The sequence below is a fragment of the Arachis duranensis genome, chromosome 3 (genome assembly GCF_000817695.3).
Source record: "Arachis duranensis cultivar V14167 chromosome 3, aradu.V14167.gnm2.J7QH, whole genome shotgun sequence".
NCBI classification, from domain to species: Eukaryota; Viridiplantae; Streptophyta; class Magnoliopsida; order Fabales; family Fabaceae; genus Arachis; species Arachis duranensis.
Window position 1 is genome coordinate 122,548,220 of NC_029774.3, and position 26,959 is coordinate 122,575,178.

General features: G+C 37.9%; 1 protein-coding gene across 1 annotated transcript; it reads right to left on the reverse strand.

Annotated features, from left to right (window-relative positions):
• Positions 1-1,662: 1,662 nt before the first annotated feature.
• On the reverse strand, positions 1,663-3,858 carry LOC107480933 (putative F-box/LRR-repeat protein 23). Its single transcript, XM_052258485.1, has 3 exons — positions 3,491-3,858; positions 2,371-2,512; positions 1,663-2,272 (listed from the first exon to the last, which is right to left on the reverse strand). Exons 1-3 carry the CDS (start codon positions 3,856-3,858, stop codon positions 1,874-1,876), a joined length of 909 nt encoding a protein of 302 aa, XP_052114445.1. The 3' UTR covers positions 1,663-1,873.
• Between the last annotated feature and the right edge of the window lie 23,101 nt (positions 3,859-26,959).

Sequence of the window (26,959 nt, forward strand, 5' to 3'; positions counted from 1 at the left end):
TTTTCTAATGGATGTATTACAAAAGTTTTGAAAATTTAAATTACAAAAAATTAATTAAAAAATTAATTATTTATATAAAATATATATTAAAAGAGTAATATTATACCATCATTATAATTTATTTTTTTTTGTATATTAGTTAGCCGATAATTTATTTATCATGTGCTCAAGCTGAACCCTTAAGTTAAATTAAGGTATTTGTTATGGTACGATAATAAATTCATACGTACCGATACATTTAAAATATAGACAAATAACAACAAGACATGTGGAATTTATTTTTCACGTCAATATTTAAATTTTTTTAAATATATATTATATCACCACTTTTACTAAAACACCCCTTTAATTAAATAAAAATAAAAAATATTTATTTTTTTAATTTTACAAAAAGACTTAAACATCATTTCTTTATTTGATTAGACAAAAATACTCTTTTAAATTAATCAAATTTTAGAATTCAATTAATCCTAATTTTATAACTTCAAATAATTGAAACAACAAAACAAAAATATATTAAAAAAATAAATAATCAAAATTGTTCTTCATCTATGTTAAACATATTAAAAAACAAAAAATTAAAATTATTCTTCATGTGTGTTCAGAAACCCTCTCGTTCACGCCTATAAATATTTAGGATTTAGAATTTAGAATTTCAGTATTTTTCATCTTCCTCTCTTCGCAGAGAAAACAAAGAAAGAGAGAATAGAAAGAGGATAATTGTAGAGCCATCGACAACATTGCGATCGCCGGTGATAATTGTCTGGTTGATTCCATCTCCAACTAACATCAAGTGTTTCTTGTTCTTCGCAATGCACACATACTCTTCATACACACCTTTCTTGATGAAAACAAGGAAGTAGCCATAATTGGAAGCCGTGTTATTTGGCGTCGCAGCTATGGCTGCGTTGATGGTGAAGTTTCCACTTCTGTCCTTGCTAATAATCACCATGTCCCTTACATCTACGCTTTGCGTGAACCAGAGGGTTTTTAAACTCCGATAAAAAATAATTTTGATTTTTTTTATTCTTTTAATATATTTAATACGGATGAAGAACAATTTTAATTTTTTGTTTTTTAATATATTTTTGTTTTGTTGTTTCAATTATTTGAAATTATAAAATTATGATTAATTAAATTCTAAAATTTGATTAATTTAAAAGGATATTTTTGTCTAATCAAATAAAGAAAGGATATTTAAGATTTTTTATAAAATTAAATGAATAAATATTTTTTATTTTTATTTAATAAAAAAGTATTTTAGTAAAAGTGGTGATATAATATATATTTAAACAAATTAAATGTTGACGTAGAAAATAAAATTGATATGACTTATTATGATTTGTCCATATTTTAAATATATTGATACGTATATATTTATCATCGTACCTTTACAAATAAAATAATAAGCAGAATTACCGTATTTGTTTTAAGTTGCCACATGTTACAACAGAAAATATCATGATTCAATAAAAGCTGTGTTTGAAAACTCAAGGCAATATTTATATTCAGTAACGAAAAGGGGTGAGGGCATAAATAACTTCCATATAGATAAGGTTCCTGGTGATGTTTACTAGTTCACAAATCACAACTAAACATATAGCCTTAGACATAACTCTACTAAAATAAGAGCTTTTAAAAAAGGGAAAATAAAAGCCTTAAAAACATTGCAGCATTGTAAAGTAGTCACAAGAAATCATTTAAGAACATTGCTCGCAACTACAGTATTACATAAAATTCCACCACCATTCTAAATGCAAATGCTTCATCATCTTCACTTGACTCTGAGTCCACAATCACAACACATATCACAAAAAAGTCGGCATGATCATCCTTATCATCAGAAGTTGCTTAAGTCAGGTACCAGGATCGATCAAGATACGTACTCATCCGGACCCTGAAACTCTTCCCCAATTGATGACAACAATTCTTCCTCCCAAAAATAACTTGATTCTTCTTCCATGAAGGGAACAGAAGAATTCCGAAGATCCGAATTTGTAGTAATGTCAAACTCATTGTCAGAAGATTCAGCTAGATACTCATGCGGAAGCCGTAATTCTTTGATCTGCGCTGCACAGCTTTTCCCCAAACTGGTGTCCTCCAAGTCAAGGTTGAAACAACCTCTCACGTCAAGAAAATCAATGTGGGAGCATCCATTAAGAATGGCAAGCAAGCCAGCATTAGTAAGCCTGTTTCGCAAGAGTGTTAAATGGCGCAGATTCGGCATATATTTCGCTATGTGGAAAGCCTCTTCGTCGTCACACTCAGTGAGTCAGTGCCTCTGATATTATTCTTTTTCCTCTTGATAATTTTCAAGACTTTGAGAAGAGGACAGCTTTGGCCTATAGTTTCAAGACAACCCATAGAAACTTCGGGATGTAAAAACTCAAGCTCCTCCAACAGCGGAAGTTTCTTAGCAGCTTCTATTAATTCACGATTTGATAAACCAAAGTAAAAACAGAATGAATTAGGCGAACAACGTTCTAGCCTCATACGCCTTAGATTCTTTCCACTGTGAATTGGAATACACCAAGAAAAAAAAATGCTAGATTAAAAGAAAGGGAACGGGAAAAATAAATAAATAAGTCATGTTAGCTGCATCAGTTCGTCTACGATAATCATACCGATACCGTTTTTGCAATCGGTCATCCAAATTGACCCAAAATTGAAACCAATAAGTTTGTTAAAATGAATAATCATTTCTACAAAAGTGCCCTTTTTCATTATTTTCCATAATATTATGTCTTAAAATTATAAATATAACTTATACCAATTTCTTTGAAATTAGATGTTAATAAAACTGCAATTTAACATTCGACATTCATATATTTTAAATTTTTATATTATCATTAGTTCAAGTTTAAACAAGTATGTTATTCATATCATCTTAAAAAATAATAAAAAATCTCCAGAATTTTTATTTTTAAGCATCACTTCAATTCCAATCTAACAATTAACCTAAACATCAATGTTAACGTCGGATTAAAAATAGTAAATTTTTACGGCCCTATAATAATTTTCAATAATCTTACATATTATACTAAATTACTAATATCTTAATATAAAAGTTTATTGTTAGCGTTATATTTCAAGACATAGTTTTTCTGAGCCTCTCTCTTGGAACCTTAATATACATGATGTATCTACCTTTTACCAAAACTTCTAATTAAAGTATGAATTTAAACCCATAAAAATATCATTGTTTCATTTTCCCACTTCATAAACCGCAGCAGCGAGTGCAGCTTTAAATTTCCGAGCAGACTAAGCACTGCTGGTACTTCTGACTTCATTAACAGTTGAATGCAGGAAAAACACTTAAATGGTAGAAGAACCATAAGATTTAAGGTTTTTGTTATAAGATCAGTAAGTTAGAATTATTTATTAACAATTCCTGACCCATTAAATCACTTTCTTATGCTGGAATTTACTACCAGGGAAAACCTGACACAAAGAATTCTACTAATGAAGCCTGACAAAAGAATAATGGTACCTGTTAGAAATGTGGCGGAGTATTGATGCAGTAGGATAAGCAATACTAATGTCCTCCAATTGACTACAACTTCGATTAATGGCTTTAATACCATAAAAGCCATGTTTCCCGACAACGAGGTCGAGGTAGGTTTTGGGAGCGGTTGCGCAAATAGTGCGCCAGAAGAGGGGATCCATAGAAATACAGTGCCACCCAGTGCATACAAACTGCACACTCTTCAGAACATCTACGTGTCCCACCTTCTGGAGAATATTGGCAGTCACAGCCGTCGGAAGATCAAGCCAATTTGGAAATACTGCCGCTATGGTGGTTTCCTTCACTTTGGCTTCGCTAACTTCCCCAGCAACACTGACTGACTTCAACGCCATTCTTCAAGTATGACTTACAGAACTCGTACTAATTCACTTCTCTTTTGCGTGTATATAGACTTATAGAGTTATAGACGTATCTCTGAAAGGCGGGCCGGGGACGGATATCAAAGAACTTTTCTAACGTTTAAGGCATCTTCATTACGCAGCTTTTGTGTCATAAACAGTTTTTAGAGTAATTTTCCACATACAAGTAATTTTCCATACAAGTCATACAAGTCATTTATAAACATGCCGTTTCACATTTTTTTTGTGCCTCTTTTTCTTCTTTTTTTTTTCTCCGTGCTTCTTCTTCTTCTTTCTCTTCCTTTTCCTCTTCCTCTTCCTCTTCTTCTTCTTTCTCTGTGTCTCTTTTTCTTCTCTTCCTCCCTCTTTTTTTATTGAAATTTCTTCTCCTCTTTTCGTTTTCTCTTTCTCCTTCATCAAAATCACCAGAAAAAACAAAAAACATTATTCAAGGTATGTTTCTTGCCTTCTCTTTCTCCTTCTTCTTCTTGTTGCTATACGTTCTTCTTCCTCTTCCTGTTCTTCTTCTTCATTTACGTGCTTTTCTCTTTGTTTTCTTTCTTCGTTATTCTCGGTTTCCATTGTTTTTTGACATCAAGCTCTAAAATCGTTTTTGAAGAAGAAACAGCAGCAGCAGCAGAAGATGAGGAGGAAAAAGAGAAAGAGTTTTGAATTATGCATAAGGTGTACTTCAACGAATTTTGGGTGTATTTTTTAAATTCTTTGGGTGTGTTTTTGTAATTCTTTGGGTGTATTTCTATAATTCTTTGGGTGTATTGATTTCAAGAAGAAATATATTGTCTCTCCCTATATTGGGTGTATTTCTTAAATCCTTTGGGTATATTTCTGTAATCTTTTGGGTGTATTTCTGTAATCGTTTGATTTATTTCTGTAACTATTTGGGTGTATTTCTGTAATCCTTTGGATGTATTTCTATAATCGTTTGGGTGTATTTTTGTAATCGTTCGGGTGTATTTCTGAAGTTTCATCATCTTCAAAACAATTTCAAAGCTTGATTTCAGAAACCATGAAAATCGAAAAAAACAGAAGGAGATCGAAGGCAAAGAGAGAACGTTTTTCCATACAAATCATACAAGTCATTTATATTCACGCTTCTTCTTCTTCTGTAACGCACGTGTTAGGCCCAACTTCTTCTTCTTCTTCTTCTTCTTCTTCTTCTGCTGCTTCTTCTTCTGTAATGCACATGTTAGGCCCAACTTGTAAGACTTGTAAACAAAAATGACTTGTATGTGTAGCACTCCTCAAACAGTAAATAGGAACTAAAAACATCTCTCTCTTCTCCATTAGAAGAAACTAACTTTAGTCCCTATTGTGCTCCCACTTAATTAATTAATTAAAATACTTGAAATTAATGTAATTAATTTTTTTAATAATATAATTTAAATTTATAAATTTATAAATAATTCACTATTAAAAGATATTATAAATAATATTTAATATTAATTATGATATAAATAATTAATATAAATTATTAATTAAATAAAAGTTTAATTATTTAATTATTATAATTATTAATAAATTATTAATTAAATAAGAATATCAATATTTAATATAAAAAATTATTATAATTATTACTAAATTAATTATTATCTATTTATTATAATATAATTATTTAATATAATTAATATAATTTTATATAATTATTTATTTAAATAATAACTTGCCACTTGACAAGTTATTATTGATTTGCCAAAGTCCCTGCTCAGAAGGCCTGGTTCCCCTAAAAATATGTGTGGAGACCTTCACTTAGTTTGCTTCAACGGTTAGGACCTATTGGTGTCAGAAAAAAGTAAAATTGGGTCTCCTCATTAAACTTGCTCTAAGTTTCAAAAGACATTAATATTAACCTTTTCAAATTCTATGTTTTCATAAATATCTTTCTAGTCACTTAATAATGTTTTTTTTTTATTTCTAAAATTTTCTAATGAATGTATTATAAAAGTTTTGAAAATTTAAAATTTTTACATTATTAATAACGATCATCAAGCTTTATTATTGTTATTATTATTGCATTCTGTATTTTAATTTTTTCCAGAAACAAATAAAATAGTAATATTTCAAAGACAGTACTCTAATCAAATTGATATTCTTTTTTTTATAAACATCAAATTAATATTCTAATTCAAGGAGTTTTTTGTTGGGGAAAAATATTTAAGACTTCTAAGCTTCCGATGTTTTTTAAAAAACAAAAAGGATGAATTTATAACATCCCTAGGTCTAGTAAGGCTGTTTGGCTCAAACAATTAGAAGCCACTTAGACAAGCCCATGCATTTTTCGCACAGAACTCATCTTAATTTTTATTTATAATTCACCTGTTTTAGAAAAAAAAATTATATTTATTTTTATGTCATAAACAATAAATAAAAATTTAAAATATTTTTTTTATCGAAGGAAAATAGCTTTAATTTTTTTTTAGTCTCACTTAATAAATTAAAATAATTAAAATTAATGTAGCTACTATATCTTTTATAATAATATTATTTAAATTTATAAATTAAAAAATAATTTACTATTAAAAATATTAATATTAAAAATATTCATATATAACAATAAGATACAATATATAATTTGAGATTAAATTAATTTGTAAAATTACTTAATATAAAAAAAACATAATTAACTTTTATAGTTGACGACAAACATTGTGAAAGTGGCATATGTATTCAATCAAATCCTCTTTTAACTGTCTATACTGCTGTTTAGGGATGGCAAGCGGGAAAGCCCGCCCCACCGCGCCAGAAGCCCGCCCCGTCACGCCTAGTGAGATGGTCCCAGAATCCCACCTCGCCCTGCCTAACGGCTGGCTGGCGGGCTTACCAAATACCTTCTTTTTTTTACTTTTAACTATTAAATAATATATATAAAGGTATAAAAAAAATCTCTTTGTTTTTTACTTTTTTTTTACTTTTAACTATTATAATTTCTAAAAATATAAACAAATTATAATCACAAACATTAAAGTCTTTATAATTATAAATATTTAATAAATATAATTATAAACTAAATTTTTATCCAAAACATAATTATAAATATTGTCTCCAAAGCAAAATAAACATAATCCAAAACATAATTATAAATATTGTCTCCAAAACAAAATCAACATAATCCAAAACCCTCAATTTTCATCTTTATTCTCTTGTAAGTTGGGTTGGAAAAAATTGAGTTTTGACAAAAAAATTACAAAAATACCCCTTGCCAAAAAAAATACTAAGCCCGGCAGAAAAGTCCACCCAGCCAAAGTCCGTCAAAGCCTTCTTTTTAAGTGGTGCAGGTTAGGCGGACTTTTACTATTTGGCGGTCCCAATTTTTCAGCTCAGCCCACTTTTTTTAGCGAGTTACGTGGGTCGACCATCGAGTTTAGACCCGTTTGCCACCCCTACTGCTGCCTATTTTTTTGGTGAAATTGTTAGTATGATGCAAAATCTTCCTCTCCCAACTGAGGTTGTGATAAGTCGTTTTCGACATCGCCATACTCTAAGTTTTGAGCAAAATTTCCTGCATAAGTGTCTCTTTCCTCCTCAACAATCATGTTATACAATATAATACAAATTTTCATTACGTTTGCAAACTTCTTCTTTTTGGAAAAACGCGTTAAATCACGTATAATTACAAAGCGTGCTTGAAACACCCTAAATGCTCGCTCCACATATTTTCTTTGTCATTCTTGATATTGTGCAAATAACTTACGTTTCTCCCGTTGTGGCTTTAAGATTGATTTGACAAATGTAGTCCATCCAGGATAAATATCATCTGTTAAATAGTATCACATGGTATAATTTTACTATTTATAGTATAATTTACCTTTAGAGCACAGTCATTTAAAATATCATCAAATACTGGTGAACGATCTAACACGTTGATATCGTTATTTGAATCAGAAATTCCATAGAACGCATGCCATTTTCAAAAGTCTAAAGATGTTACAACTTGAATTACTATGGTTGCAATCCCATGATGACTACTCAGATACATGTCTTTTCACGCCTTTGGACAACTATTTTTATTGCCAATGCATGTAGTCAATGCTACCCAACATACCAAGAAAGCCACGACCCTCCACCATTTGTAGCAGGTGTCGTACATCATTTGGATTTGGTTTTCGCAAGTATTCATCCTTGAACACCAAAATTACACCTTCATAACGTAGTAACAATAACATAGTAACAATTAATTTTAAATGGCTAATTTTATAACAACTAGTTTTGCAACGGCTAATTTTATATATGGTTATTTGCTTTGTTTGTCCGTAATAAAAACTAATCAGCAAAGCTTGTCCATAATGCATAGACTAATCTGCAGTTTTGCAACTCTTATTGGGCTATTTTTTGTTTCAACCATATTCCGTATATACTAAAATTAGTTATTAGTATAAAATACATATTAAAATATAAAATATATATTAAAAATAAATTAAATAATAATTTTTTATATAGAGATTTCTATTTTTTTGACCAAGTTTTCTTTTCAACAATTTACCTAATTTTTCAAACACAATCTTTTAGAATGTTTGGATTATGACTTCTTAAATACATTTTCAACACTCCACTTCAAAATTTTAAACAAAATCTTATATTGTTTTCTAAAATTTCTTAAGATTTCTTCTAATAAAATAGTTTTAAAAACTTAAGCAACTTTCTTAGGAAATCTGTTCTGTCCAGTTCAACAAAAATTCTAGTTTAACTATGGATTTTTGATCCACTGAACCACTTGACCTAAATTTAAGGGTGACCCACGTGCCACCTCACGTCCTGCTAAAAAAACTTGAACAGTTAGTAGAAGCTTTCAGGTAGGTGGGTCCAAGCGAAGGGACCTACCTGAATTCAGAGTATAAATAGAGAGGGACATTTTCCTCTTTAGAGGTACGTCACTTTTTTAATCTAATTACCGTCTTTTGGTACGGACAATAACTTAAGCATTAAAATGCCTTGCAGGTTGCCCCATGTAAATTCCGTTAAATTAGTAAATAATTAGTTAATAAATTAATTTTTGATAAAAAAATTTAAAATGTGAATATTATATTAAATTAGGATAGAGCTCATCAAAACGAGAATTTTGACACTAATTTTGAAGAAAACGGCCCAAGTTTGGGCTGAACGGGCCAAATCGATTGAACCGGGCCCAAAATTGGACCCGAGGGTCCAACCGGCCAGCATTTAAGTGAACCAAAACCCTCTTCTCTTTCCCAATTCAATGGTGCTTCTGCTAAAAGCCAACAGGGGAAGGAGAAACGAAAATTACCCTAACCCTTACGTCAACTTCCAATCCACGTATCTCCTCCGTCCGAGCTCCGATCACCGCACCGTTTGCGGTCACACGACCACCGCGTCGAGCTCTACGTTTCTATTGGAGCAATTTTATTGGTAAGTCATTAATCACTCCCAGACACTTTTTCCCCCAATTTTTCAAAAATTGGAAGAGATGTTGAATTTCTTTGATTTTTTATATTTTAGGATCCATTAGCTTGAGAAAAATGTTCAATCTTACTTATGTGAAGCTTGTGTAAGGTGAGGATGCTATAATTCTATTTTAATTTTACTGAAATTGAGCTTTGGGTATTAAATTGGGTATATATGTGTTATGAATGTGTATTAGGTTGTGAATAAATAATTGGAGCTTGAAATTGTGGATATTGGAACTTGGAAGAAGCTAAACACTAGAGTTTTGTTGAGGTTTTCGGGGCTGTGATTGGTTTTAATAAGTTGCCTTAATCATTACGAGGAAATCGGCTAAGGTATAGTTTAGGTTTCTTGCATTTAATATATAATATTCTGTGAAAACTTAGGCTAGATGACTATATGATAAGTTTGAACGTATGTGTATATTGTGGTTTAGTATCTTGATGTTACATTTGGATTGGTATGGTGCTGATTAGTTGAAGGATTGGTAACTTGTTAATTATTGACTTGAGGATATTATTATGTGATTTGTAAGCTATGGTTTGGTTGTGAAACTTGGCATGTATATATGATCATTGTTGGAGTATTTGGCATGTATATATATGCTTATTGTTGGAGTGGAGAATGATTTTCATGGTGGTTGTTGTGTTGAGGGAGAAGGAGCAATTTGGTGCTTGTAAGTGTAAGAGGTTGTGTTGGTATCATGGGGAATGTTTGAATAAAAAAGAGGTTTTAGCAAGTTTATGAAATTTTGATTTTAGGCTGAACTTCGGTGGGCTATAATTTGGCTTTCGAAACCCCAAAATGATTCCAACTTGTTTTAAATGAAAATTGGGTTCGTGAAGTTTATGCCGTTCGAAGAACGGAAGAAAAACGATTGAGTTATGCTTGTCAGAAATTTTGTTGTGGAATATGTAACCATGCAGGGGGTACTTTATGATTCTGCAGCTTTGCTACTGAGTCTGCTTTATTTAAAAGAATGTACGTCCACGCGTACGTGTGACATGGAATTTTGGCGATGCGTATGCGACTGGTCCCATGCGCACGCGTGCGCATGACAAAGGGGGCGCGCGCGCGAGCTGCAGTTTCACACTCCCACGCGCACGCGTGGCCTTTGTTCCAGCAAACATGATTTTTTAGTTTTAAACTTTATTTCAATCTTCTAAACCTCTTTTTTCATTCCTTTAGTCAGGAATAATAGTATTAAACCTGATAATCAGATGAAGCTAGAAAATGGGGATAACTTGGAGATGAAGTAAAGCTGAAAAGTGGTGAATTGATTATGAAGTGTTACAGATGATTATGTATGATACTTGGATTGGTAATTGAATGAATGATAATATATGATACTTGGCTTGAATGATTAAATGATCTGAGATACGAGATTTCTTGGATAAAGTACCGTCGCTTGCCACCACGTGTACCAGGTTGAAAACTCGATACTCTATTGACCCTACGACGTAAGGGTGACCAGACACTTATAAATTCCCTGGAATGTTAAACGCCCATTGAGCAATAATAATTATTTGAGAAAAAGCTATGCATAGACTCTTGGGGATGCACATCGAGGGACATCTAAGGTTTTCGGACTTGTCGGGTTGGCTGGATAACCGACAGATGAGCCTCATCAGCCATAGGACAAGCATGCATCATATGCATACTACTTGAATTACTTGTTTATGCATTAACTGAATGTGCTTAAGTGTACTTCCCATGTTAAATGTATATTTGTTACCTGCAGTAATTGTAACCTTCTTGTGCTTGCCTTTATCTGTTTATTTGTCTGTAAAATTCTGACGGATATGGAGGTATGGAGGAATGGCCGTATGGGACTTAGATTTAAGACTAAGTTAAGTTAAGCTTAGATACTCTTAGAAAATCACCTTTTATGGCTTCTGTTACTACTTTAAGCTCTATAATCTGAGTGTTGGTGCTCTAGGATTGCCTCTGACATTCCCAGGGCCTTATATGTTATGTGTGTGGCACCTTTACCATACTAAGAACCTACAGTTCTCATTCCATACTATGTTGTTTTTTTCAGATGCAGGTCGAGAGGCATCTCGTTAGGCGTCTGGGCTCTTGAAGCGAAGTGGTTACTAGGTTATTTTGTTGAGTGGTATATATATGTTCTTTTTTATCCTCTTAGAGGTTTATGGAGAGACATGATTTTGTTTATGTACATTTGGGTTTTGATTATATGTGTGTGTGTGTGTGTGTAAACTTTTCGGCTAGTCTTGACTTCGTGGGTTGAGTTAGGAGCTTGTCACTTGGTATCTTTGACTCTCTGTTCCTGTTTTAGGTTACTTTACACTTAACAGCTATAGCTTTCTTAGTATGCAAGCTAACTCGTTTCTTGAGCATTGTGCTTTTATTTCGCGATTTTTATTTCATCTATTTTTCAAGGCTCCTAGTTTATTATATTCTTTCTGCTAGTATGTGTATGTATTTATTTTAGAGGTCGTAGTGCCTTGCCACCTCTGTTTTACATCATAGGTATAATGCTCTGTGTGGTAGGGTGTTACACCCCACCCACCAACCCGGTGGTAGCCCGGATGATTACCTTAACCCTGAAGTTCGTGCTCAGGTCCAGATCCTTCCTCACACCCAGTTGCTCTAATATCTCATCTTCACCCGTTCTGCCACTCACCTGAACAACTGAACGTTGGCGCTGTCTGTGGAGATCTGACGAGAAAAGGGGGAGCCCGCTTGAGAAGTAGGATAAGCTCCGCGACCTCCTTCTAAGAACGCTCGATACCACTGTAACGTTGGGATGACCTGTCTTTCAGATCTCCTGGGAGACGCCCATTTGGCGGTACCGGCAATGACAACTTAAAGATCATGCAGTAATTCCGACACCAAGTCCAAAACTTGGAAAGAGAGCTAGCAGCAAGGGACCGATACCGTCCCGAGCACAGAAATATCTGGAAATAACGAAAAGGTTGTGTGAGGGTTTTCAAGAAGTGGTGGTCCAGCATGTGCCGAGAGAGGGAAACACAAGCTAAGAGCTAACCTCCAATCGAAGTTTGTGAGCACCAAGCCTGGTGCGGGGAACCGATCCTTGCCTGATCTAAGGCCTAGTGAAAGAACCATCGGTGGCCCTTTGTGTAATCCAAGTCCCAAGCACCCTTTGTGGATCAACCCAATTCAATGTTTCATCGAAGATGGCACACTCCCTGGGAATGAAAAGGACGCTAATGTGATAAGAATGGAAGCTGCCAAGTACGTAGTAATACAGGGGCAGCTCTACAAACAAGGACTTAATCAGCCTACGGCCCGATAAGACGGGCTATGTTCTAAACAAAGTTCATAGGAGATGTTGTGACCACCATATTGGAGAAAAAACACTAGCTAGGAAGCTTGTTAGACCAGGGTACTATTGGCCCTCTATGATGGCGGATGTCCAAGAATTTCTAAGGAAATGCAAAAAATGTCAAGAGAATAAAAATTTCTACAAGTCCCCGGCTAAGAAGCTAAGTTCTATGTTGGCCTCCCGACCCTTTTTCCGGTGAAGAGTCAACCTTTTGGGGGGCTATTCCCGGTAGTCCTAGGACAGGTTAAGTATCTTATAGCGGTCATTGATTTCTACACCAAGTGAGTAGAGGCAGAGCCGTTAGCCAGCATATCGTCAGCAAATTGTCAGAAGTTTTTGTGGAGACAAGTAATCTCCAGGTTTGAAATACCAGAGATCGTGATCCCAGACAACGGGACGTAGTTCTCTGATAAAAAGATCAGAAAGTTCTTATCTGGGTTGGGGATCAAGCAAAAAGTTTTTCTCAGTCAATGGACTAAAAAAGCACCTTGTTAGTGTTCCGAGGGTTACCTGAAACTGTAGGTCGATCTCGGACGAGATCTTCTGTACTGGTCGGAGTTGTTGTGTCTGACTTGATGATGGTGGCCGGAGCCATCGCGTCTGACTTGTTGGTTTTGGTGGCCAGAACTGTCGTGTCCGACCTGTTGATTCTGGTAGCCGAAGCTGTCGTGTCCGACTTGTTGGACTGGCAATGCTGTTGATCCTTCGTCACCGGTGGGTGGTGGCACCTGCAAGGGACTCCGATGCTTAAGTTGGCGAGGGTATTAAGCAGGTTTTTAGTAGAATCAGAGTATGAGTTATACCTGGGTGCTCCAGTGTATTTATAATGGTGTGGAATGACCTTTCTGGAGATAAGATAGTTATCTTATCTTATCTTATCTTATCTTTGAGTGAGGTCATCTTATCTTCAAGGGAACCGCCTTTATCTTTTCTGGGCTTTAGCTGCCTTTAGATTGAGCTGTGTTCCTTCGTTTGGGCCTACTTGGTCCTCTGTGGCATTTTGTCCGAGCTCTTTGTGAAGAGGTTGGACATTGGCTGAGCTCTTTGAGAAGAGGTCGGATAGTCTGACCTGAAGAAGTTGGTCGGCTTGTCGCTAAACATCCCGGGTCGGACAGCTTGACCCAGGGTATGAACAGTACCTCTGCTTGAGTTCGATCTTTCCGTGAGATCATGCTTTTCAGAGCTTTGATCTCTTTGGAAGTCGTGCTCAAGCATCTGTCTGGCTTGTTTCTTCATTGCTTTGCAATCTTTGCAGATTTTCTAGAGGTTTGGTACTTCACGGCCCAACCTCTTTTAAGTGGTAGTGTGGGTTTTCTACCCTTGCATTCTGGATCACGCCTTGCTTTAAGTTTGTGTTGACAACCCTTTGCTTTGGCGAAGTTATCCTTGCGGCTTGATATCCGGGCTTTTAGTGACTTGTCCAATGACTTTTTAGTGTTCTTTATATAGAACCTTTTTCAGTCTCGGATGACGTTCGTAGCCCTGTTTGAGATTGTGCCTTCTCTGAGTGGAGTTGTATCCCTTTTGGCTAAGTACATTTGATCCTTAAGTTGTTTCCCAACCTTTTGGCTTGTTCTTTGTTGAAGTCATACTTGCGCCTCTTCTTTAGCTAACATCGACCTGTATGACTTTGCCCTTGCTTGAGTTCGGACTTTTCCATGAGATCGTGCTTTCAGAGTTTCGATCTCTTTTGGGGAAGTCGTGCTCAAGCATCCTGACTTTGGTCGATCTTGAGTAGTTTCTCCTTGTGCGAGTCTGGTATTGCCCTTTTTAGTTTGTTGAGAGGGCTTTTCAGCCTTTCTTCCGACTTGTTTGTCTTCACTGCTCAGGCTTTTTAGTTATAATCCAACAACTTTTTAGGTAGTGCGGGGAACCTTTTTATAGTTTGTTTGGATTACTTTTTAGCTCCGTCTTTGAGACCGTGCTTTTCGCTTTTTAAGTAGTGTCTTTTTTCAAGACTTCGTACTTTTTAGCGAAGCACTTCTGGCGTTGGTCTTTTGACCTTTCCTTGGCCTTTGTAAGATGTTTATAGAGTGTTGGTACTTTGCTGTCCAACCTCTTTTAGATCTTTTTTAGTCCGTCTTCTGTTTAGGCGGGATGACCTTTGGGGCTAACTTGTCCGACAACTTTTTAGTGTTCTTGGTAGAACCTTTTTAGTTGGTCTGAACAATTTTGATAACCTTGTCGTGAAGTCGTGGCTTTTGGGCGGAGCTATGTCCCTTTTTGCGCACATTTTTTGTTGGTCCGACTTCTCTTTGTTGATCCTTCTTTAGCTTTTGTTGGTCCGACTTCTTCTTGTCGGTCCAAGTTGTAGCCTTCGTTGGTCCGACTTCTTCTCGTTGGTCCAATCTGTAGCCTTCGTTGGTCCGACTTATTCTCGTCGGTCCAATCTGTAGCTTTAATTGGCTCGGGCCGACTTCTTCATGTTGGCCTCTTCTAAGTTATCTTTTAGTAATCCATTTTTAGTTGGACCTTGCCAGGTCTCTTTTTATGGATTATTTTTTATTACCTTGTAGCTTTGTCAGGCCGACTTTATCATGTCGGTCCCTTCTAAGTTATTTCTAGTAATCCTCTTTTTTGGACCTTTGTCAGGTCTCTTTCAGGGATTACTTTTTATAACTTTTTGTTATGGGCCGACCTCATCATGTCGGGCCCTTCTAAGTTATTTCTAACAATCCTCTTTTTTGGACCTTTGTCAGGTCTCTTTCAGGGATTACTTTTTATAACTTTTTTGTTATGGCCCGACCTCATCATGTCGGGCCCTTCTAAGTTATTTCTAGCAATCCTCTTTTTTGGACCTTTGTCAGGTCTCTTTCAGGGAGATTACTTTTTATAAGTTTTTGTTATGGGCCGACCTCATCATGTCGGGCCCTTCTAAGTTATTTCTAGCAATCCTCTTTTTTGGACTTTTGTCAGGTCTCTTTCAGGGATTACTTTTCATAACTTTTTGTTATGGGCCGACCTCATCATGTCGGGCCCTTCTAAGTTATTGTAATCCTCTTTTATAGGGCTGGCCAGACCTCTTTCCAGGGATTTACTTATAACTTTGGTTATTGACTAGACCGACTTCTTAGTGTCGGCCGGTCTTTAAGTTATTATTTAGCAATCCATTTTATTAAAATCTCGTCAGGTCCTTTCTATAGATCACTTTCGATAACTTCTTGCATTATTCTATTTTCATCTTTGCCGATTTTGTAGAAATTGGGTTTAATCCCTGTTTGGTCGACCTTTTGATGAATTTGGTTTTCATCTCCGTTGGTCTTTATCGTGATCGTGTAGTGAATTTGATTTTTACTTTCTGTCGATCTGTAGCTTTATAATCGGACGATGAATATTTCAGATTAATGCGGCTTGATTGAGTAGTGAATTTGATTTTCACTTTGTCGACCTTTGTCGTAATTGATGAATTCAGTTTTTATCATGGTCGGCGGTGCAGTTGGTTTTCACCTTGCCGACCTGTCGCTTTGAAATCGGACGATGAATTTGGTTTTCATCCTGCTGACTTTATCGTGATCGGGCGGTGAATTTGGTTTTCACCTTGCCGACCTGCCGAATCGGGCGTCTTGGTAGAAAACTTTTTAGGAAATCTGCAATCTTTTAAACAATAAAATGAAGATAAGAGTGTGTACATGTTAGTACTTACCCTTCTAGATCGGGCAATGTTTTTGGATCTCGGCCTGGCATCCTTTTTAGATTGCAGGCATGCCATGACCTTGGTAGCTCTTGCCCCTTGAGGTCGGATACTCTGTCGTAGCCTTTCCCCAATACTTCTGAACACTTGATATGGTTCTTTCTAGTTGGCTGCTAGTTTCCCTTTCCCTGACCGACCTGTTCCGATGTTATTTCAGAATAGGATGAGATAATTGTTGGCGAAACTTTGCTAGATTACCTTCTGATTGTATCTAGAGGCCATTTGACGATTTAACGTTTCCTCCCTAATCCGAGTAGGTCGAGTTCTTCCCTTTGGATTTAGGAGTTGACCTCTTTATTCTAGAGGATCATTCTGGGGGATCCTTCTTCGATCTCTACTGGGATCATTGCCTCCACTCCGCGAGTCAATCGGAAGGGTGATTCCCCCGTGGTGAAGTGTGGAGTTGTCCGATATGCCCATAGGACTTGTGGGAGCTCTTCAGCCCAAGCTCTCTTTTGATTTGAAGAACTTTGGTTCTTTCTATAAAAAGTTTGCGTCTTTGATCATTTGTTGTGACTTTTCTTTTGTCGTTTGCCTTTGAGGAGAATGTGTGCTTTGCTTAGGATTTGGTTGCTGTTCCTGTTTCTTTTCATCGTTGCCTGACTCTTTTTGTACAAAAGTTCTAGCTTTTGTTTTGACCTTTTGTTTGAGAGGTGTTCGGACTGTTTGGGTATAGATTGTCGGCTTCTCTTCTCTATGTTCTTGCCCTGTTGTTACCTCCAAAGGGTGCCCCTAGACTTTCGTGTGAGTCCTGGGGTTTCTCTTTTACTGTTGTATCTGATATTTGATGTTTTGCTGTTATTGTCCGAGTTGTTTCCTTATTTGTCCGAGTTGTTTGGTAATAACCCGATGGTTGACCTATGTCTTCTTGAAAAAATATTGCTGAGATGTCTACTAAGATCCCGGATGCCATGTCTGATTAATTGGATTCCATAATTTTAATGCGTGTTACTGTGGTTGACCTTGAGTACTGTGTGCGACTTAGGAGGTTCCGTAGAATTTGTAGGGATAGGGATGAGGAGAAGAATTATGAGTTGGTGTCGCCGGACCCTGAGGAGAGGGTTTGTTTTCCTTTCTTGTTGTGGTCTTGTAATGTAGCCTGGATGTGGCTTCTGTTATTGCCCCCTGGTTTGGTGTTGGCTAGTTTTGAAAATGCATCAGCTCGGGCATTCTGCTCCCGAGGTATGTGTCAGACTTCATATTCCCCAAATTGTCCGAGCTGTTGGTGCTGGCTGATTTTGAAAGTACATCAGCTTAGGCATTCTGCTCCTGAGGTATGTGTCGGACTTCATATTCCCCGAAATGTCTGAGCTGTTTTCTATTTTTGTCCAGGGTGCCCCGAATTGTCCAAGCTGTTCTCTGGTTTTGTCCAGGGTCCCCTGAATTACCCGAGGTATTTTTTCATGGTGGAATCCTCAGCTTGGTTGCTCCCTTCTATTTGTGAGGTGACTATTTGTGAACCACTGAACACGGTAAGCTTCTACCTTCTTAGCTAGTCTTAAACCAGCCAGTAGTGCCTCGTATTCAGCTTGGTTATTTAGCTTGATTTGGCTTCCCTGATCACTTTCTATAATTACACATGCACCACTCCCAGTTTTGTTTGAGGATTCGTCCATGTAGAGATTCCATTTTGTAGGATTTCCCAGGGTGTTAGTGTACTCTGTAATGAAGTCGGTCTGATACTATGATTTGATGGCTGTCCGAGCTTCATGTCAAAGATCGAATTTGGATAACTCGATTGCCCACTGTAGGATTCTTCCAGCTAAGTCTGTTTTCTGTAGGATGCCTTTTATGGGCTGGTTGGTCCGAACTCTAATAGTGTGAGCTTGAAAATATGGATGGAGTTGTCGCGAAGAGAGTATGAGGGCGTAGGCGAACTTTTCTATCTTTTGATAGTTTAGTTCGGCCCCTTGTAGAGCCTTGATGATGAAGTAGACGGGTTGTTCCCCACTTTTGTCTTTTCTAACTAGTGATGAGGCTATTGCCCGACTTCCCACTACGAGGTATAATATGAGCTTTTCACTTTCCCTTGGTCGGGTAAGAATGGGTGGTTGCTGACAAACTCCAATTTGACGGTTTATTTTGTATTGAGTTTAGAGCGTTTTGATAACCTTTTGTCACATTTAGCCTATGAATTAGCATGGTTTTGTTATCTCTCCCATATTCGTGCTTAAGTGTAAAAACATGCTTTTTAAGCCTTATTTTGATGAATTCTAGTTTCTCTTTGATTCCATAAGATGCCTTGATGTGTTTGCTAGTAATTACAGGATTGAAATGGGCTAGGCATGGATCAGAGGAAGCAAGGAAGGAAGCATACAAGTGGAGAGAAGCATAAAAAATCAAAGAAGCAAAGTCAGCCATGCACGCGCACGCGCACAAGGCGCTCGCGCGCACATTGCGAAACAGGCCAAGGACGCGCACGCGTACCGTGCGCGCACGCGCCGATGATGGCACATGACCTCACTAATGCAACACGTGCCTAGCGATTTGAGAGGGTTTCTGAACCCATTTTGGCGCCAAATGCTAAGGAAGAGGGAATCAACTAGGCAATAATACATACTCACTAGGATTAGTTTAGAGTTAGTTTTCTAGAGAGGGAAGCTCTCACTTCTCTCTAGGATTAGGATTAGGTTTAGGTTAATCTCCCTTCTTAGATCTATGTCTAATTCATGCTTTGATTCACTTTTCATTTACCAATTCTTAATCTTCTCCTCTTCCTCTTTCTAGTTATGTGCTTTAATAATTGTAATTCTTCACTTTGTTTTGGATAGATTGTTATTCCTTTGTTTTCTTTCAATAATGCAATTTGAGGTAATTCATGATAATTGTGATTTCCTTGATTGTTGTCGATTAATTCTTTGCAATAATTGTTGTTAGATTCTATTCTTGTTATGAATTTACTACGCTTTTCTTATATGCCTTCCAAGTGTTTGATGAAATGCTTGGTTGGATTTTAGTGTAGGTTTTGTTCCTCTTGGCCTAGGTAGAGTAGTTAGTAACTCTTGAGTCGTCTAATTCCTTTGTTGATTGATAATTGGAGAGATTGCTAATTGGTTTGGAGTGCACTAAAGCTAGTCTTTCCTTGGGAGTTGGCTAGGACTTGTGGCTCAAGTCAATTCATCCACTTGACTTTCCTTTATTTAGTAAGGGTTAACTAAGTGGTAGCAATGAACAATTCTCATCACAATTGAGAAGGATAACTAGGATAGGACTTCTAGTTCTCACACCTTGCCAAGAGCCTTTTATAGTTGTTAGTTTACTTTCTTGCCATTTATCTTTCATGCCTCTTATCAAAACCCCAAAATAACTCACAACCAATAACAAAACACTTTATTGTAATTCCTAGGGAGAACGACCCGAGGTTTGAATACTTCAGTTTATAAATTTTAGGGGTTTGTACTAGTGACAAACAACTTTCTGTATGAAAGGATTATTGTTTGGTTTAGAAACTATACTTTACAACGAGATTTCATTAGTGAAATTCTAAACCGTCAAAAATCCATTCATCAGTTGCCCCAAGAATTTTTGAAATTTCAGAAGGCTTGTTTGCACCCCGTTGTCCTATTCAAACCTCTCTCCCTTCCTTAATATACCTCTTTGAGGTGTCCTTTCCGAGATGATTTAGAGATCCCTCCTCATGCGAATCCTCCATTTATCATATGAACATGTCTCTCAGGGGTGTGAGGTGGAAACTCGTCCGACCTCTTCGGTGTGGGGTGGACGTTCAACTTGTCCGACCTCTTTGGTGTGAGGTGGACGTTCAACTCGTCTGACCTCTTTGGTGTGAGGTGGACCTTCAACTCGTCCGACCTCTTTGCATATCTCTTGGTAGACATCCACAAGAGACATCCTAAGAGGGGTGTAATTGTGGTATTTTCTAGGCTTCTCACTGGGTTGATCTTCTTTTTTCTTGGACTCTTTATCCTTGTCCCTTGGGGGGTTAGGAGAATCCAGTTTTTGAGCTGTCTCCCAATCGGGAGTTCTTCTCCATATTGATATATTTTTCTACCCTTTCTTGAAACTCGTTTAGAGATGTTGGGTACTTCTTGGATATTGAGTGGCTAAAAGGCCCTTCTCGTAAGCCATTAAAGAGGCCCATGATGGCCACTTCTGTGGGTAGACTTTGTATGTCTAGACATGCCTTGTTGAATCTTTCCATGTAGCTGTGGGGACTTTTCCGATCTCCTTGTTTGACTCCTAGTAAACTTGGGGCGTGCTTGGTTTTGTCCTTTTGGATAGAAAATCTAGATAGAAACTTTTTGGCTAGGTTGTCGAAGCTTGAGATGGACCTGGTAGATTGTCAAACCACTTAATCACCATTTTTGTTAAGGTAGTCGGGAAGGCTTTGCAGCAGACTACGTCTTGAGGCGTCAGTGAGGTACATCCGACTCCTGAAATTACTGAGGTGATGGCTGGGATCTGCTGTGCCATCATATAAGGTCATATCCGGGAGTTTAAAGTCCTTTGGGATTTTGGTCTTCATGATATCCTTGGTGAATGGATCTTGGTCCATGCGGGAGCTATCCTCATGAGAGGATCGATTGGCTTTGGTCTTGAGATCTGCTTCGAGTTTTAGGAGTTTGTCCTCCAATTTCTGGCGTCGCCTTATTTCCCTTTGTAGGTCTTTCTCAGCCTTTCGTTGATGTAGAGCTTCTTTTTCAAGTTGTTTCAAATGGTCTTGAAGCACTTCCATGGCTCCCGTGTTTGGAGAATTCTTTTCGTTGTTGAGTTGAGGAGTATCCTTTGGTGTAGTGTCTGCATTTTTGTGCGGCATTTTATCCTCTAAGTCGTGGTCGTTGTCATAGTCGTCCGCCATGGTGATGGGATGACTTCCAGGTTCCCCGGCAACGGTGCGAATGTTCCGAGGGTTACCTAAAACTGTAGGTCGATCTCGGACGAGATCTTCTGTACTGGTCGGAGCTGTTGTGTTCGACTTGATGATGGTGGCCAGAGCCATCGTGTCTGACTTGTTGGTTCTGGTGGCCGGAATTGTCGTGTCTGACCTGTTGATTTTGGTAGCCGGAGCTGTCGTGTCCGACTTGTTGGACTGGCAATGCTGCTGATCCTTTGTCACCGGTGGGTGGTGGTACTTACAAGGGACTCCGATGCTGAAGTTGGCAATGGTATTAAGCAGGTTTTTAGTAGAATCAGAGTATGAGTTATACCTGGGTGCTCCAGTGTATTTATAATGGTGTGGAATGACCTTTCTGGAGATAAGATAGTTATCTTATCTTATCTAATCTTATTTTATCTTTGAGTGAGGTCATCTTATCTTCAAGGGAACTGCCTTTATCTTTTCTGGGCTTTAGCTGCCTTTAGATTGGGCTGTGTTCCTTCGTTTGGGCCTACTTGGGCCTCTGTGGCATTTTGTCCGAGCTCTTTGTGAAGAGGTCGGACATTGGCCGAGCTCTTTGAGAAGTGGTCGGATAGTCTGACCTGAAGAGGTCGGTCGGCTTGTCGCTAAACATCCCGGGTTGGACAGCTTGACCTAGGGTATGAACAATTAGTGAAAGGGCTTTTGGGTAGACAAGCTAGCCTCAGTGTTATGGTCTTACAGGACAACGCCACAGTCTTCCACTAGAGAAACGCCTTTCTAACTTACTTACGGGGTCGATACGGTCATCCCTTTGGAAATCGAGGAACCAAGCCCAAGGCTACTCCTCGACAGTGGTACTGAAGCAATTGAAAAAGATCTAATTGACAAAACAAAGGAGATGTCCCACTTATCAAAAGCTGTGCTAAAACAGAGGATAGATTTGTGCTACAATAGCAAAGTACTGAACAGGAACTTCTAGGAAGGTAACTTGGTGTACGCGGACCTCAGGAAAAGGTAAACGAACAACTAATTGAAAATGCCTGTACAAAGTAAGATAAATCCTTGGAAAAGGTGCTTGTAAGCTAGAATAGTTGGATGGGAACAATATCCCGATTATGTGGAATGTGGCAAACCTGAAGAGGTTCTACTCTTGAAAGGCAGTTTCACGACCTAACGGTTTTCCACACTTCTCGTTTTAATTGTTTTTCTTTTCCTTTACTATCCTTATGTTAAATACTTTGGTTTCTTTTGATTGTCCTGTTTGTACTTTTGTTCAAATGTTAAAAAGGTGTTCATTCCCCCGTAATCCCCCTCCCCCACTAGGTAATGGTAAGGGGTTTTAAGGAGACCTGCTTTTAGAAATATAAGTAATTTAGCTTATTCTGTCATACTTGTGGCTTATTATTGTTGTATGGAAATTCGGGACTAATCACCTCGGAAGCCACAACGATTGCAATTCACGGATACCCAGCACATAGCAGTTTACGGCCTGCCGGCCAAGCAAATAATCAACAAGAACAACCGAGACATTCCATGAATGAAAACAGTAGTTTAAAAGTAAAAAGTCAAAATTACATTTAATATTACAAATTCAAAGGCACCACATCGACCCAACAAAATAAATAAAAAATATAAGATCCACATTTATTACAGCGGAGCTTCACTTCCTCGGGATGTCGACAATCTTCCCATCCTGCACCATATTGAAAGCTCCAGTCAACGAAATGTCAAAATCGAGAGCGAAGAGGGAGACCTGAGCCTTGATTCCTTCTTCAGTAGCCCTGACCACCGCTCAAGCATCCTTGACAATTTTTTTATTCTTTTTCTTTAAAGCTAAGGCATCTCGTTTGGCGGCCTCATCCGTTCAGGGATTTGATTCTTTTTCTCTCTCTACAATTTGACACAGAAAGAGAGAGAAAGAATGGGGGAGATGGGAGACAGAAGTGGAGGGATGGTAGTGGTGGTGTGAGTGACGTTCTTGTTAGAGAGAGAGAGAGAGAGAGAGAGAGAGAGAGAGAGAGGGAGAGATTGCGTTCCACCAGATGGTTAACCTCGGTGGCGCTCTCCTCAACTTTCTTCTCGCTATCGGCAAGCTGGGTCTTCAGAGCTTCCTCCCAGGTTTTCAAGTCAGTAATATCTTTTTGGGCAGCCCAGAATTTCCCCTCCAAACCCTGTCCTTGCGCAAGGATGGGTTCCACCTTCCTTGTAAATGCAGAGGTTTAGAGGGGACTACGGTAAGTCCACCTCGCTTGAGCAGCCAGATCTTCCTCGCAGAAGAACTCTTCCAAACCCGGGAGAAGCTGTGATTCGATAAAATGCCCAGCATTAAAATTTTTCTCCATTATGGTGAAGGTCTTCTGGACTTAAAAGTCTTCCTTTTCTTTGGATTGGTAATGAGGACCAGATCGTGGAAGAAGTGGGTCATCAAATCAGCCATTATGGTGTTCCCAGCATCCATGGCAACTACAAAAAGTCAAGATACGTTAAGTAGCTGGGAAAATATGAAAGTTTTGAAACAAGCAAAGCAAGCATGCTAATTGTGAGAATGGAATGACAAATAAATTTAGGCTTTACCTACACATTGACGACCAGTCGGGTTAATATTTTTGGTACCAAAGATCGCTAACAATAAGTCTGCGATCTGACGATCCTCCGGGATTAGCCAATGATTGGACACCTTTATTAAATAATCAGATCCTACGCTGAAACTTTAATAGGTTGGGGTTTGCCTCTCGCCCTCCAAGGTAAGGCAAAAAGAGTGGTAACCCTCAGCCAACCTGACCTTGAAGTAAGTACTCTTGAACCAAAATCGAAGGAATCTTCGAAAAGTCCGAAGATCCGTCAGTTCTGTACTACTCGGAAAGACATGTAGCCCTTCTTGTGTGTGCCTTCTCGAGTAGGATTGGTGAGGAGAAAGATATAAAGGAATGTGTTTATAGGGATCGGGAGCTCCAAATACTCACACACCATCTCGAAACAGCGGATTGCGGCCCAGCTGTTCAAGTGGAATTGGGTTTGTACACCCATAACCAATTGTCCACCCGAGGTGGCAAACACGTTCTCGCTTTCCTGGGACGAATACATTGTGGTTTGCTTGCCTACGGTACTCCCCTAAGAACTAGCTAATAGTGGCAAGCCTAATCTAGACTGGACACTGGACAAGAATTAAATAAGATGCATCAAAAGTAGTGTGAAATGCATGCAACAGAGTCGTAACAAAAAACAAGCACAACAATCAGTGACAAAGAAAAATGAAAGGATTGCTTACCAGTAAGTGCAGGAAATAGAAGGAATAGAAGTTACAAAAGCGAGAGCAAAAGAATATGGAATGATAACCGTCAAGGGGAGCGCAAAAAGACAGGGGTAAATTTGACCTTTTTCCTGCTTTCAAATCAAACGTAAAGAGCATTTAATGCTCTCAGCACGGAAACCACAGCGACGCCCCAAGCAACGGTTGGGGGCAGCTCACGGCACTGGAGGCACGGACCTCGTCGACGGGTTCCCGGGCTGCGCAGACCTCGACCATAGCGGGTGATGCGTGAGCATCTTGTCTATCTTTTCCTAGTGAATTTGCATCTACTTTGTTGAATTTAATTAAGAATTAATTATATTTTAGACACTATGGATGCTATTTTGAGTTTTGTACAATTTTATTTATTTTAGGTAGCATTCGGAGGGATTTGATGAAGTTTCTGCAGAGAAAAAGAAGAAACCAAAGAGATGACCAACAAAGACCGACGCGGACGCATGGCTCACGCGATCGCACGAAATGGAGAAATTGCAATGACGCGATCGCGTGCACGACGCGAACGCGTGGACTAGAATCTGCATAAATGACGCGAGCGCGTGGATAACGCGGACGCGTCACATACGCGATCTGCAATAATACAGAGAACGCTGGTTATGATTTCTGGGTTGTTTTTGACCCAGTTTCCAGCCCAGAAAACACAAATTAAAAGCTGCAGAATGGACAAATCAAGTGGTTCCCACCCATCAACTGAAGATCTGTTAAATAATTCGAATTTAAATTCAAATCTTATCTTTTAGGAAAAGATATTATTTTTAATTTTAGATTTTAAACCTATTAGGATTAGTAATAAATAGGAACTCTGTACATTTAGACAAGTACATAGATTATTTTACTAGAACCCTTATTTTTCTTCTCAGAACCATGAGCAACTAATCCTCCATTGTTAAGGTTAGGAGCTCTGTCTATTTCCATGGATTGATTCGTTTGATCTTTTTAATTTAATTCATGCCTTGATTTATATTTCAATAATTGTTTTCGTTCTTTATTTTATGAATATGGGTGGAACGGAAGTATGACCCATGTTCTAATTGAGTTCTTGTAAAACTTGGAAAAGCTCTTTACGTGAACAATAGCTTGAAAACATATTATACTGAATTTCTAATTGTTTGTATTTTACGGGATACGTGACATATAATCCCTTTATTTTTGGATAATTAGGATTCTTTTGACATATAAACTAGAAATTGATCATCACCCTCTAATTGGAATTAATTGACCAAAGAATTGGCAGCTGATAAATTTTAGAGGAGACTAGGAAGGTCTAAGGAATTAGGGTCTAGTCACATATAGTTTGCCAAGAAATTAAATCTTGCATGATTAAATTAATTAGTAATAAAAGTTAATCCAGAAAAATAGATAACTCTAAAACCTTAACTGCCTTCTTAATATTTTATTCCCAACTTATTTACTTGTCTGTGTTTAATGCTCTTTGAATACCAAAACACTCTTTTCTGCTTGTCTAACTAATCCTATCAAATGCTATTGTTGCTTGATCCATCAATTCTCGTGGGATCGACCCTTACTCACCTAAGGTATTACTTTGTACGACCTGGTGCACTTGCCGGTTAGTAGTGTGGATTGTAAAATAGCACATCAGCAGGCGCCAGTAACTCAAACGCACCAACCATGAGCTTTTAGCTACATAGTTGGTACATTGGAGGCACTGTTCTGGCCAGCCCAACAAGGATCCTGGTTCGACTATGGACCACCGACCCGAACCTAAGGGTGAGCCGCGCGCCACCTCACATCCTGCTGAGAAAACTTGGATTACTAGCAGAAGCTTCCAGGTAGATGGGCCTAAGTGAAGGGGCCCACTCGAGTTCAAAGTATAAACGGGGAAGGACCTACCCCTCCCTAGAGGTACGTCACCTTTTTAACCCTAATTGCCGCCTCTTGGTATGGACACTAACTTAAGTATCGGAGTATCCTTGCAGGTGGGAGGTGGCCCCACTGGCCAACCTGCTGGCAGCACAGACGATTACCTCATCCCCAAAATTCGCGCCCAGTCCAGATCCTTCCTTATACACAGTTTCTCCAATCTCATCTTCACCCGTTCCACTGCTCACCCGAGCAACCGAACAAAATCTTAGCGAATTATTATTTAAATAGAGAGAACACCAACAAACAAAATATAGAGAAAAAGAAAAAATAATGCTATTTGCAAATTCCCATTTTACACCCAAATTTTGTAATTTACGTTGTCATCGTTCTTTTGTAGGTATTCTGTATTTCTTCTACTTATAATTAATAAGCAGTCTTTTCTTAAAAATTACCACATTTTCCCTTGGTTAGAGCTGATGTCGCAGTTATGATAAAAGTGTTGCAAGAAGTTACAGAGGCAACCTACAGATTAAAGCCTAGTTACAGAAAAGTGTGGATGACAAAATAGAAGACAGTTGCACAGATTTACAGGAATTGGGAAGAGCCGTATGCCTAGTTGTTCCGTTGGATCTTTGGTGTGCAATCCACGATGGATGGAACTGTGGTGTTGTTGAAGATTTCTCCGGTACGTGTCGATGATCAGGTTGATGAGTCTATAGTGTACTTTCA

Excerpts from the sequence above, each read along its gene's own strand:
- LOC107480933 (XM_052258485.1), bottom strand. The coding sequence starts at position 3,858 with ATGGCGTTGAAGTCAGTCAGTGTTGCTGGGGAAGTTAGCGAAGCCAAA. Across the intron at positions 2,513-3,490 it reads CTCCGCCACATTTCTAACAG|TGGAAAGAATCTAAGGCGTA; the intron begins GTACCATTATTC and ends TCCAATTCACAG. Across the intron at positions 2,273-2,370 it reads TTGAGTTTTTACATCCCGAA|CTCACTGAGTGTGACGACGA; the intron begins GTTTCTATGGGT and ends CAGAGGCACTGA.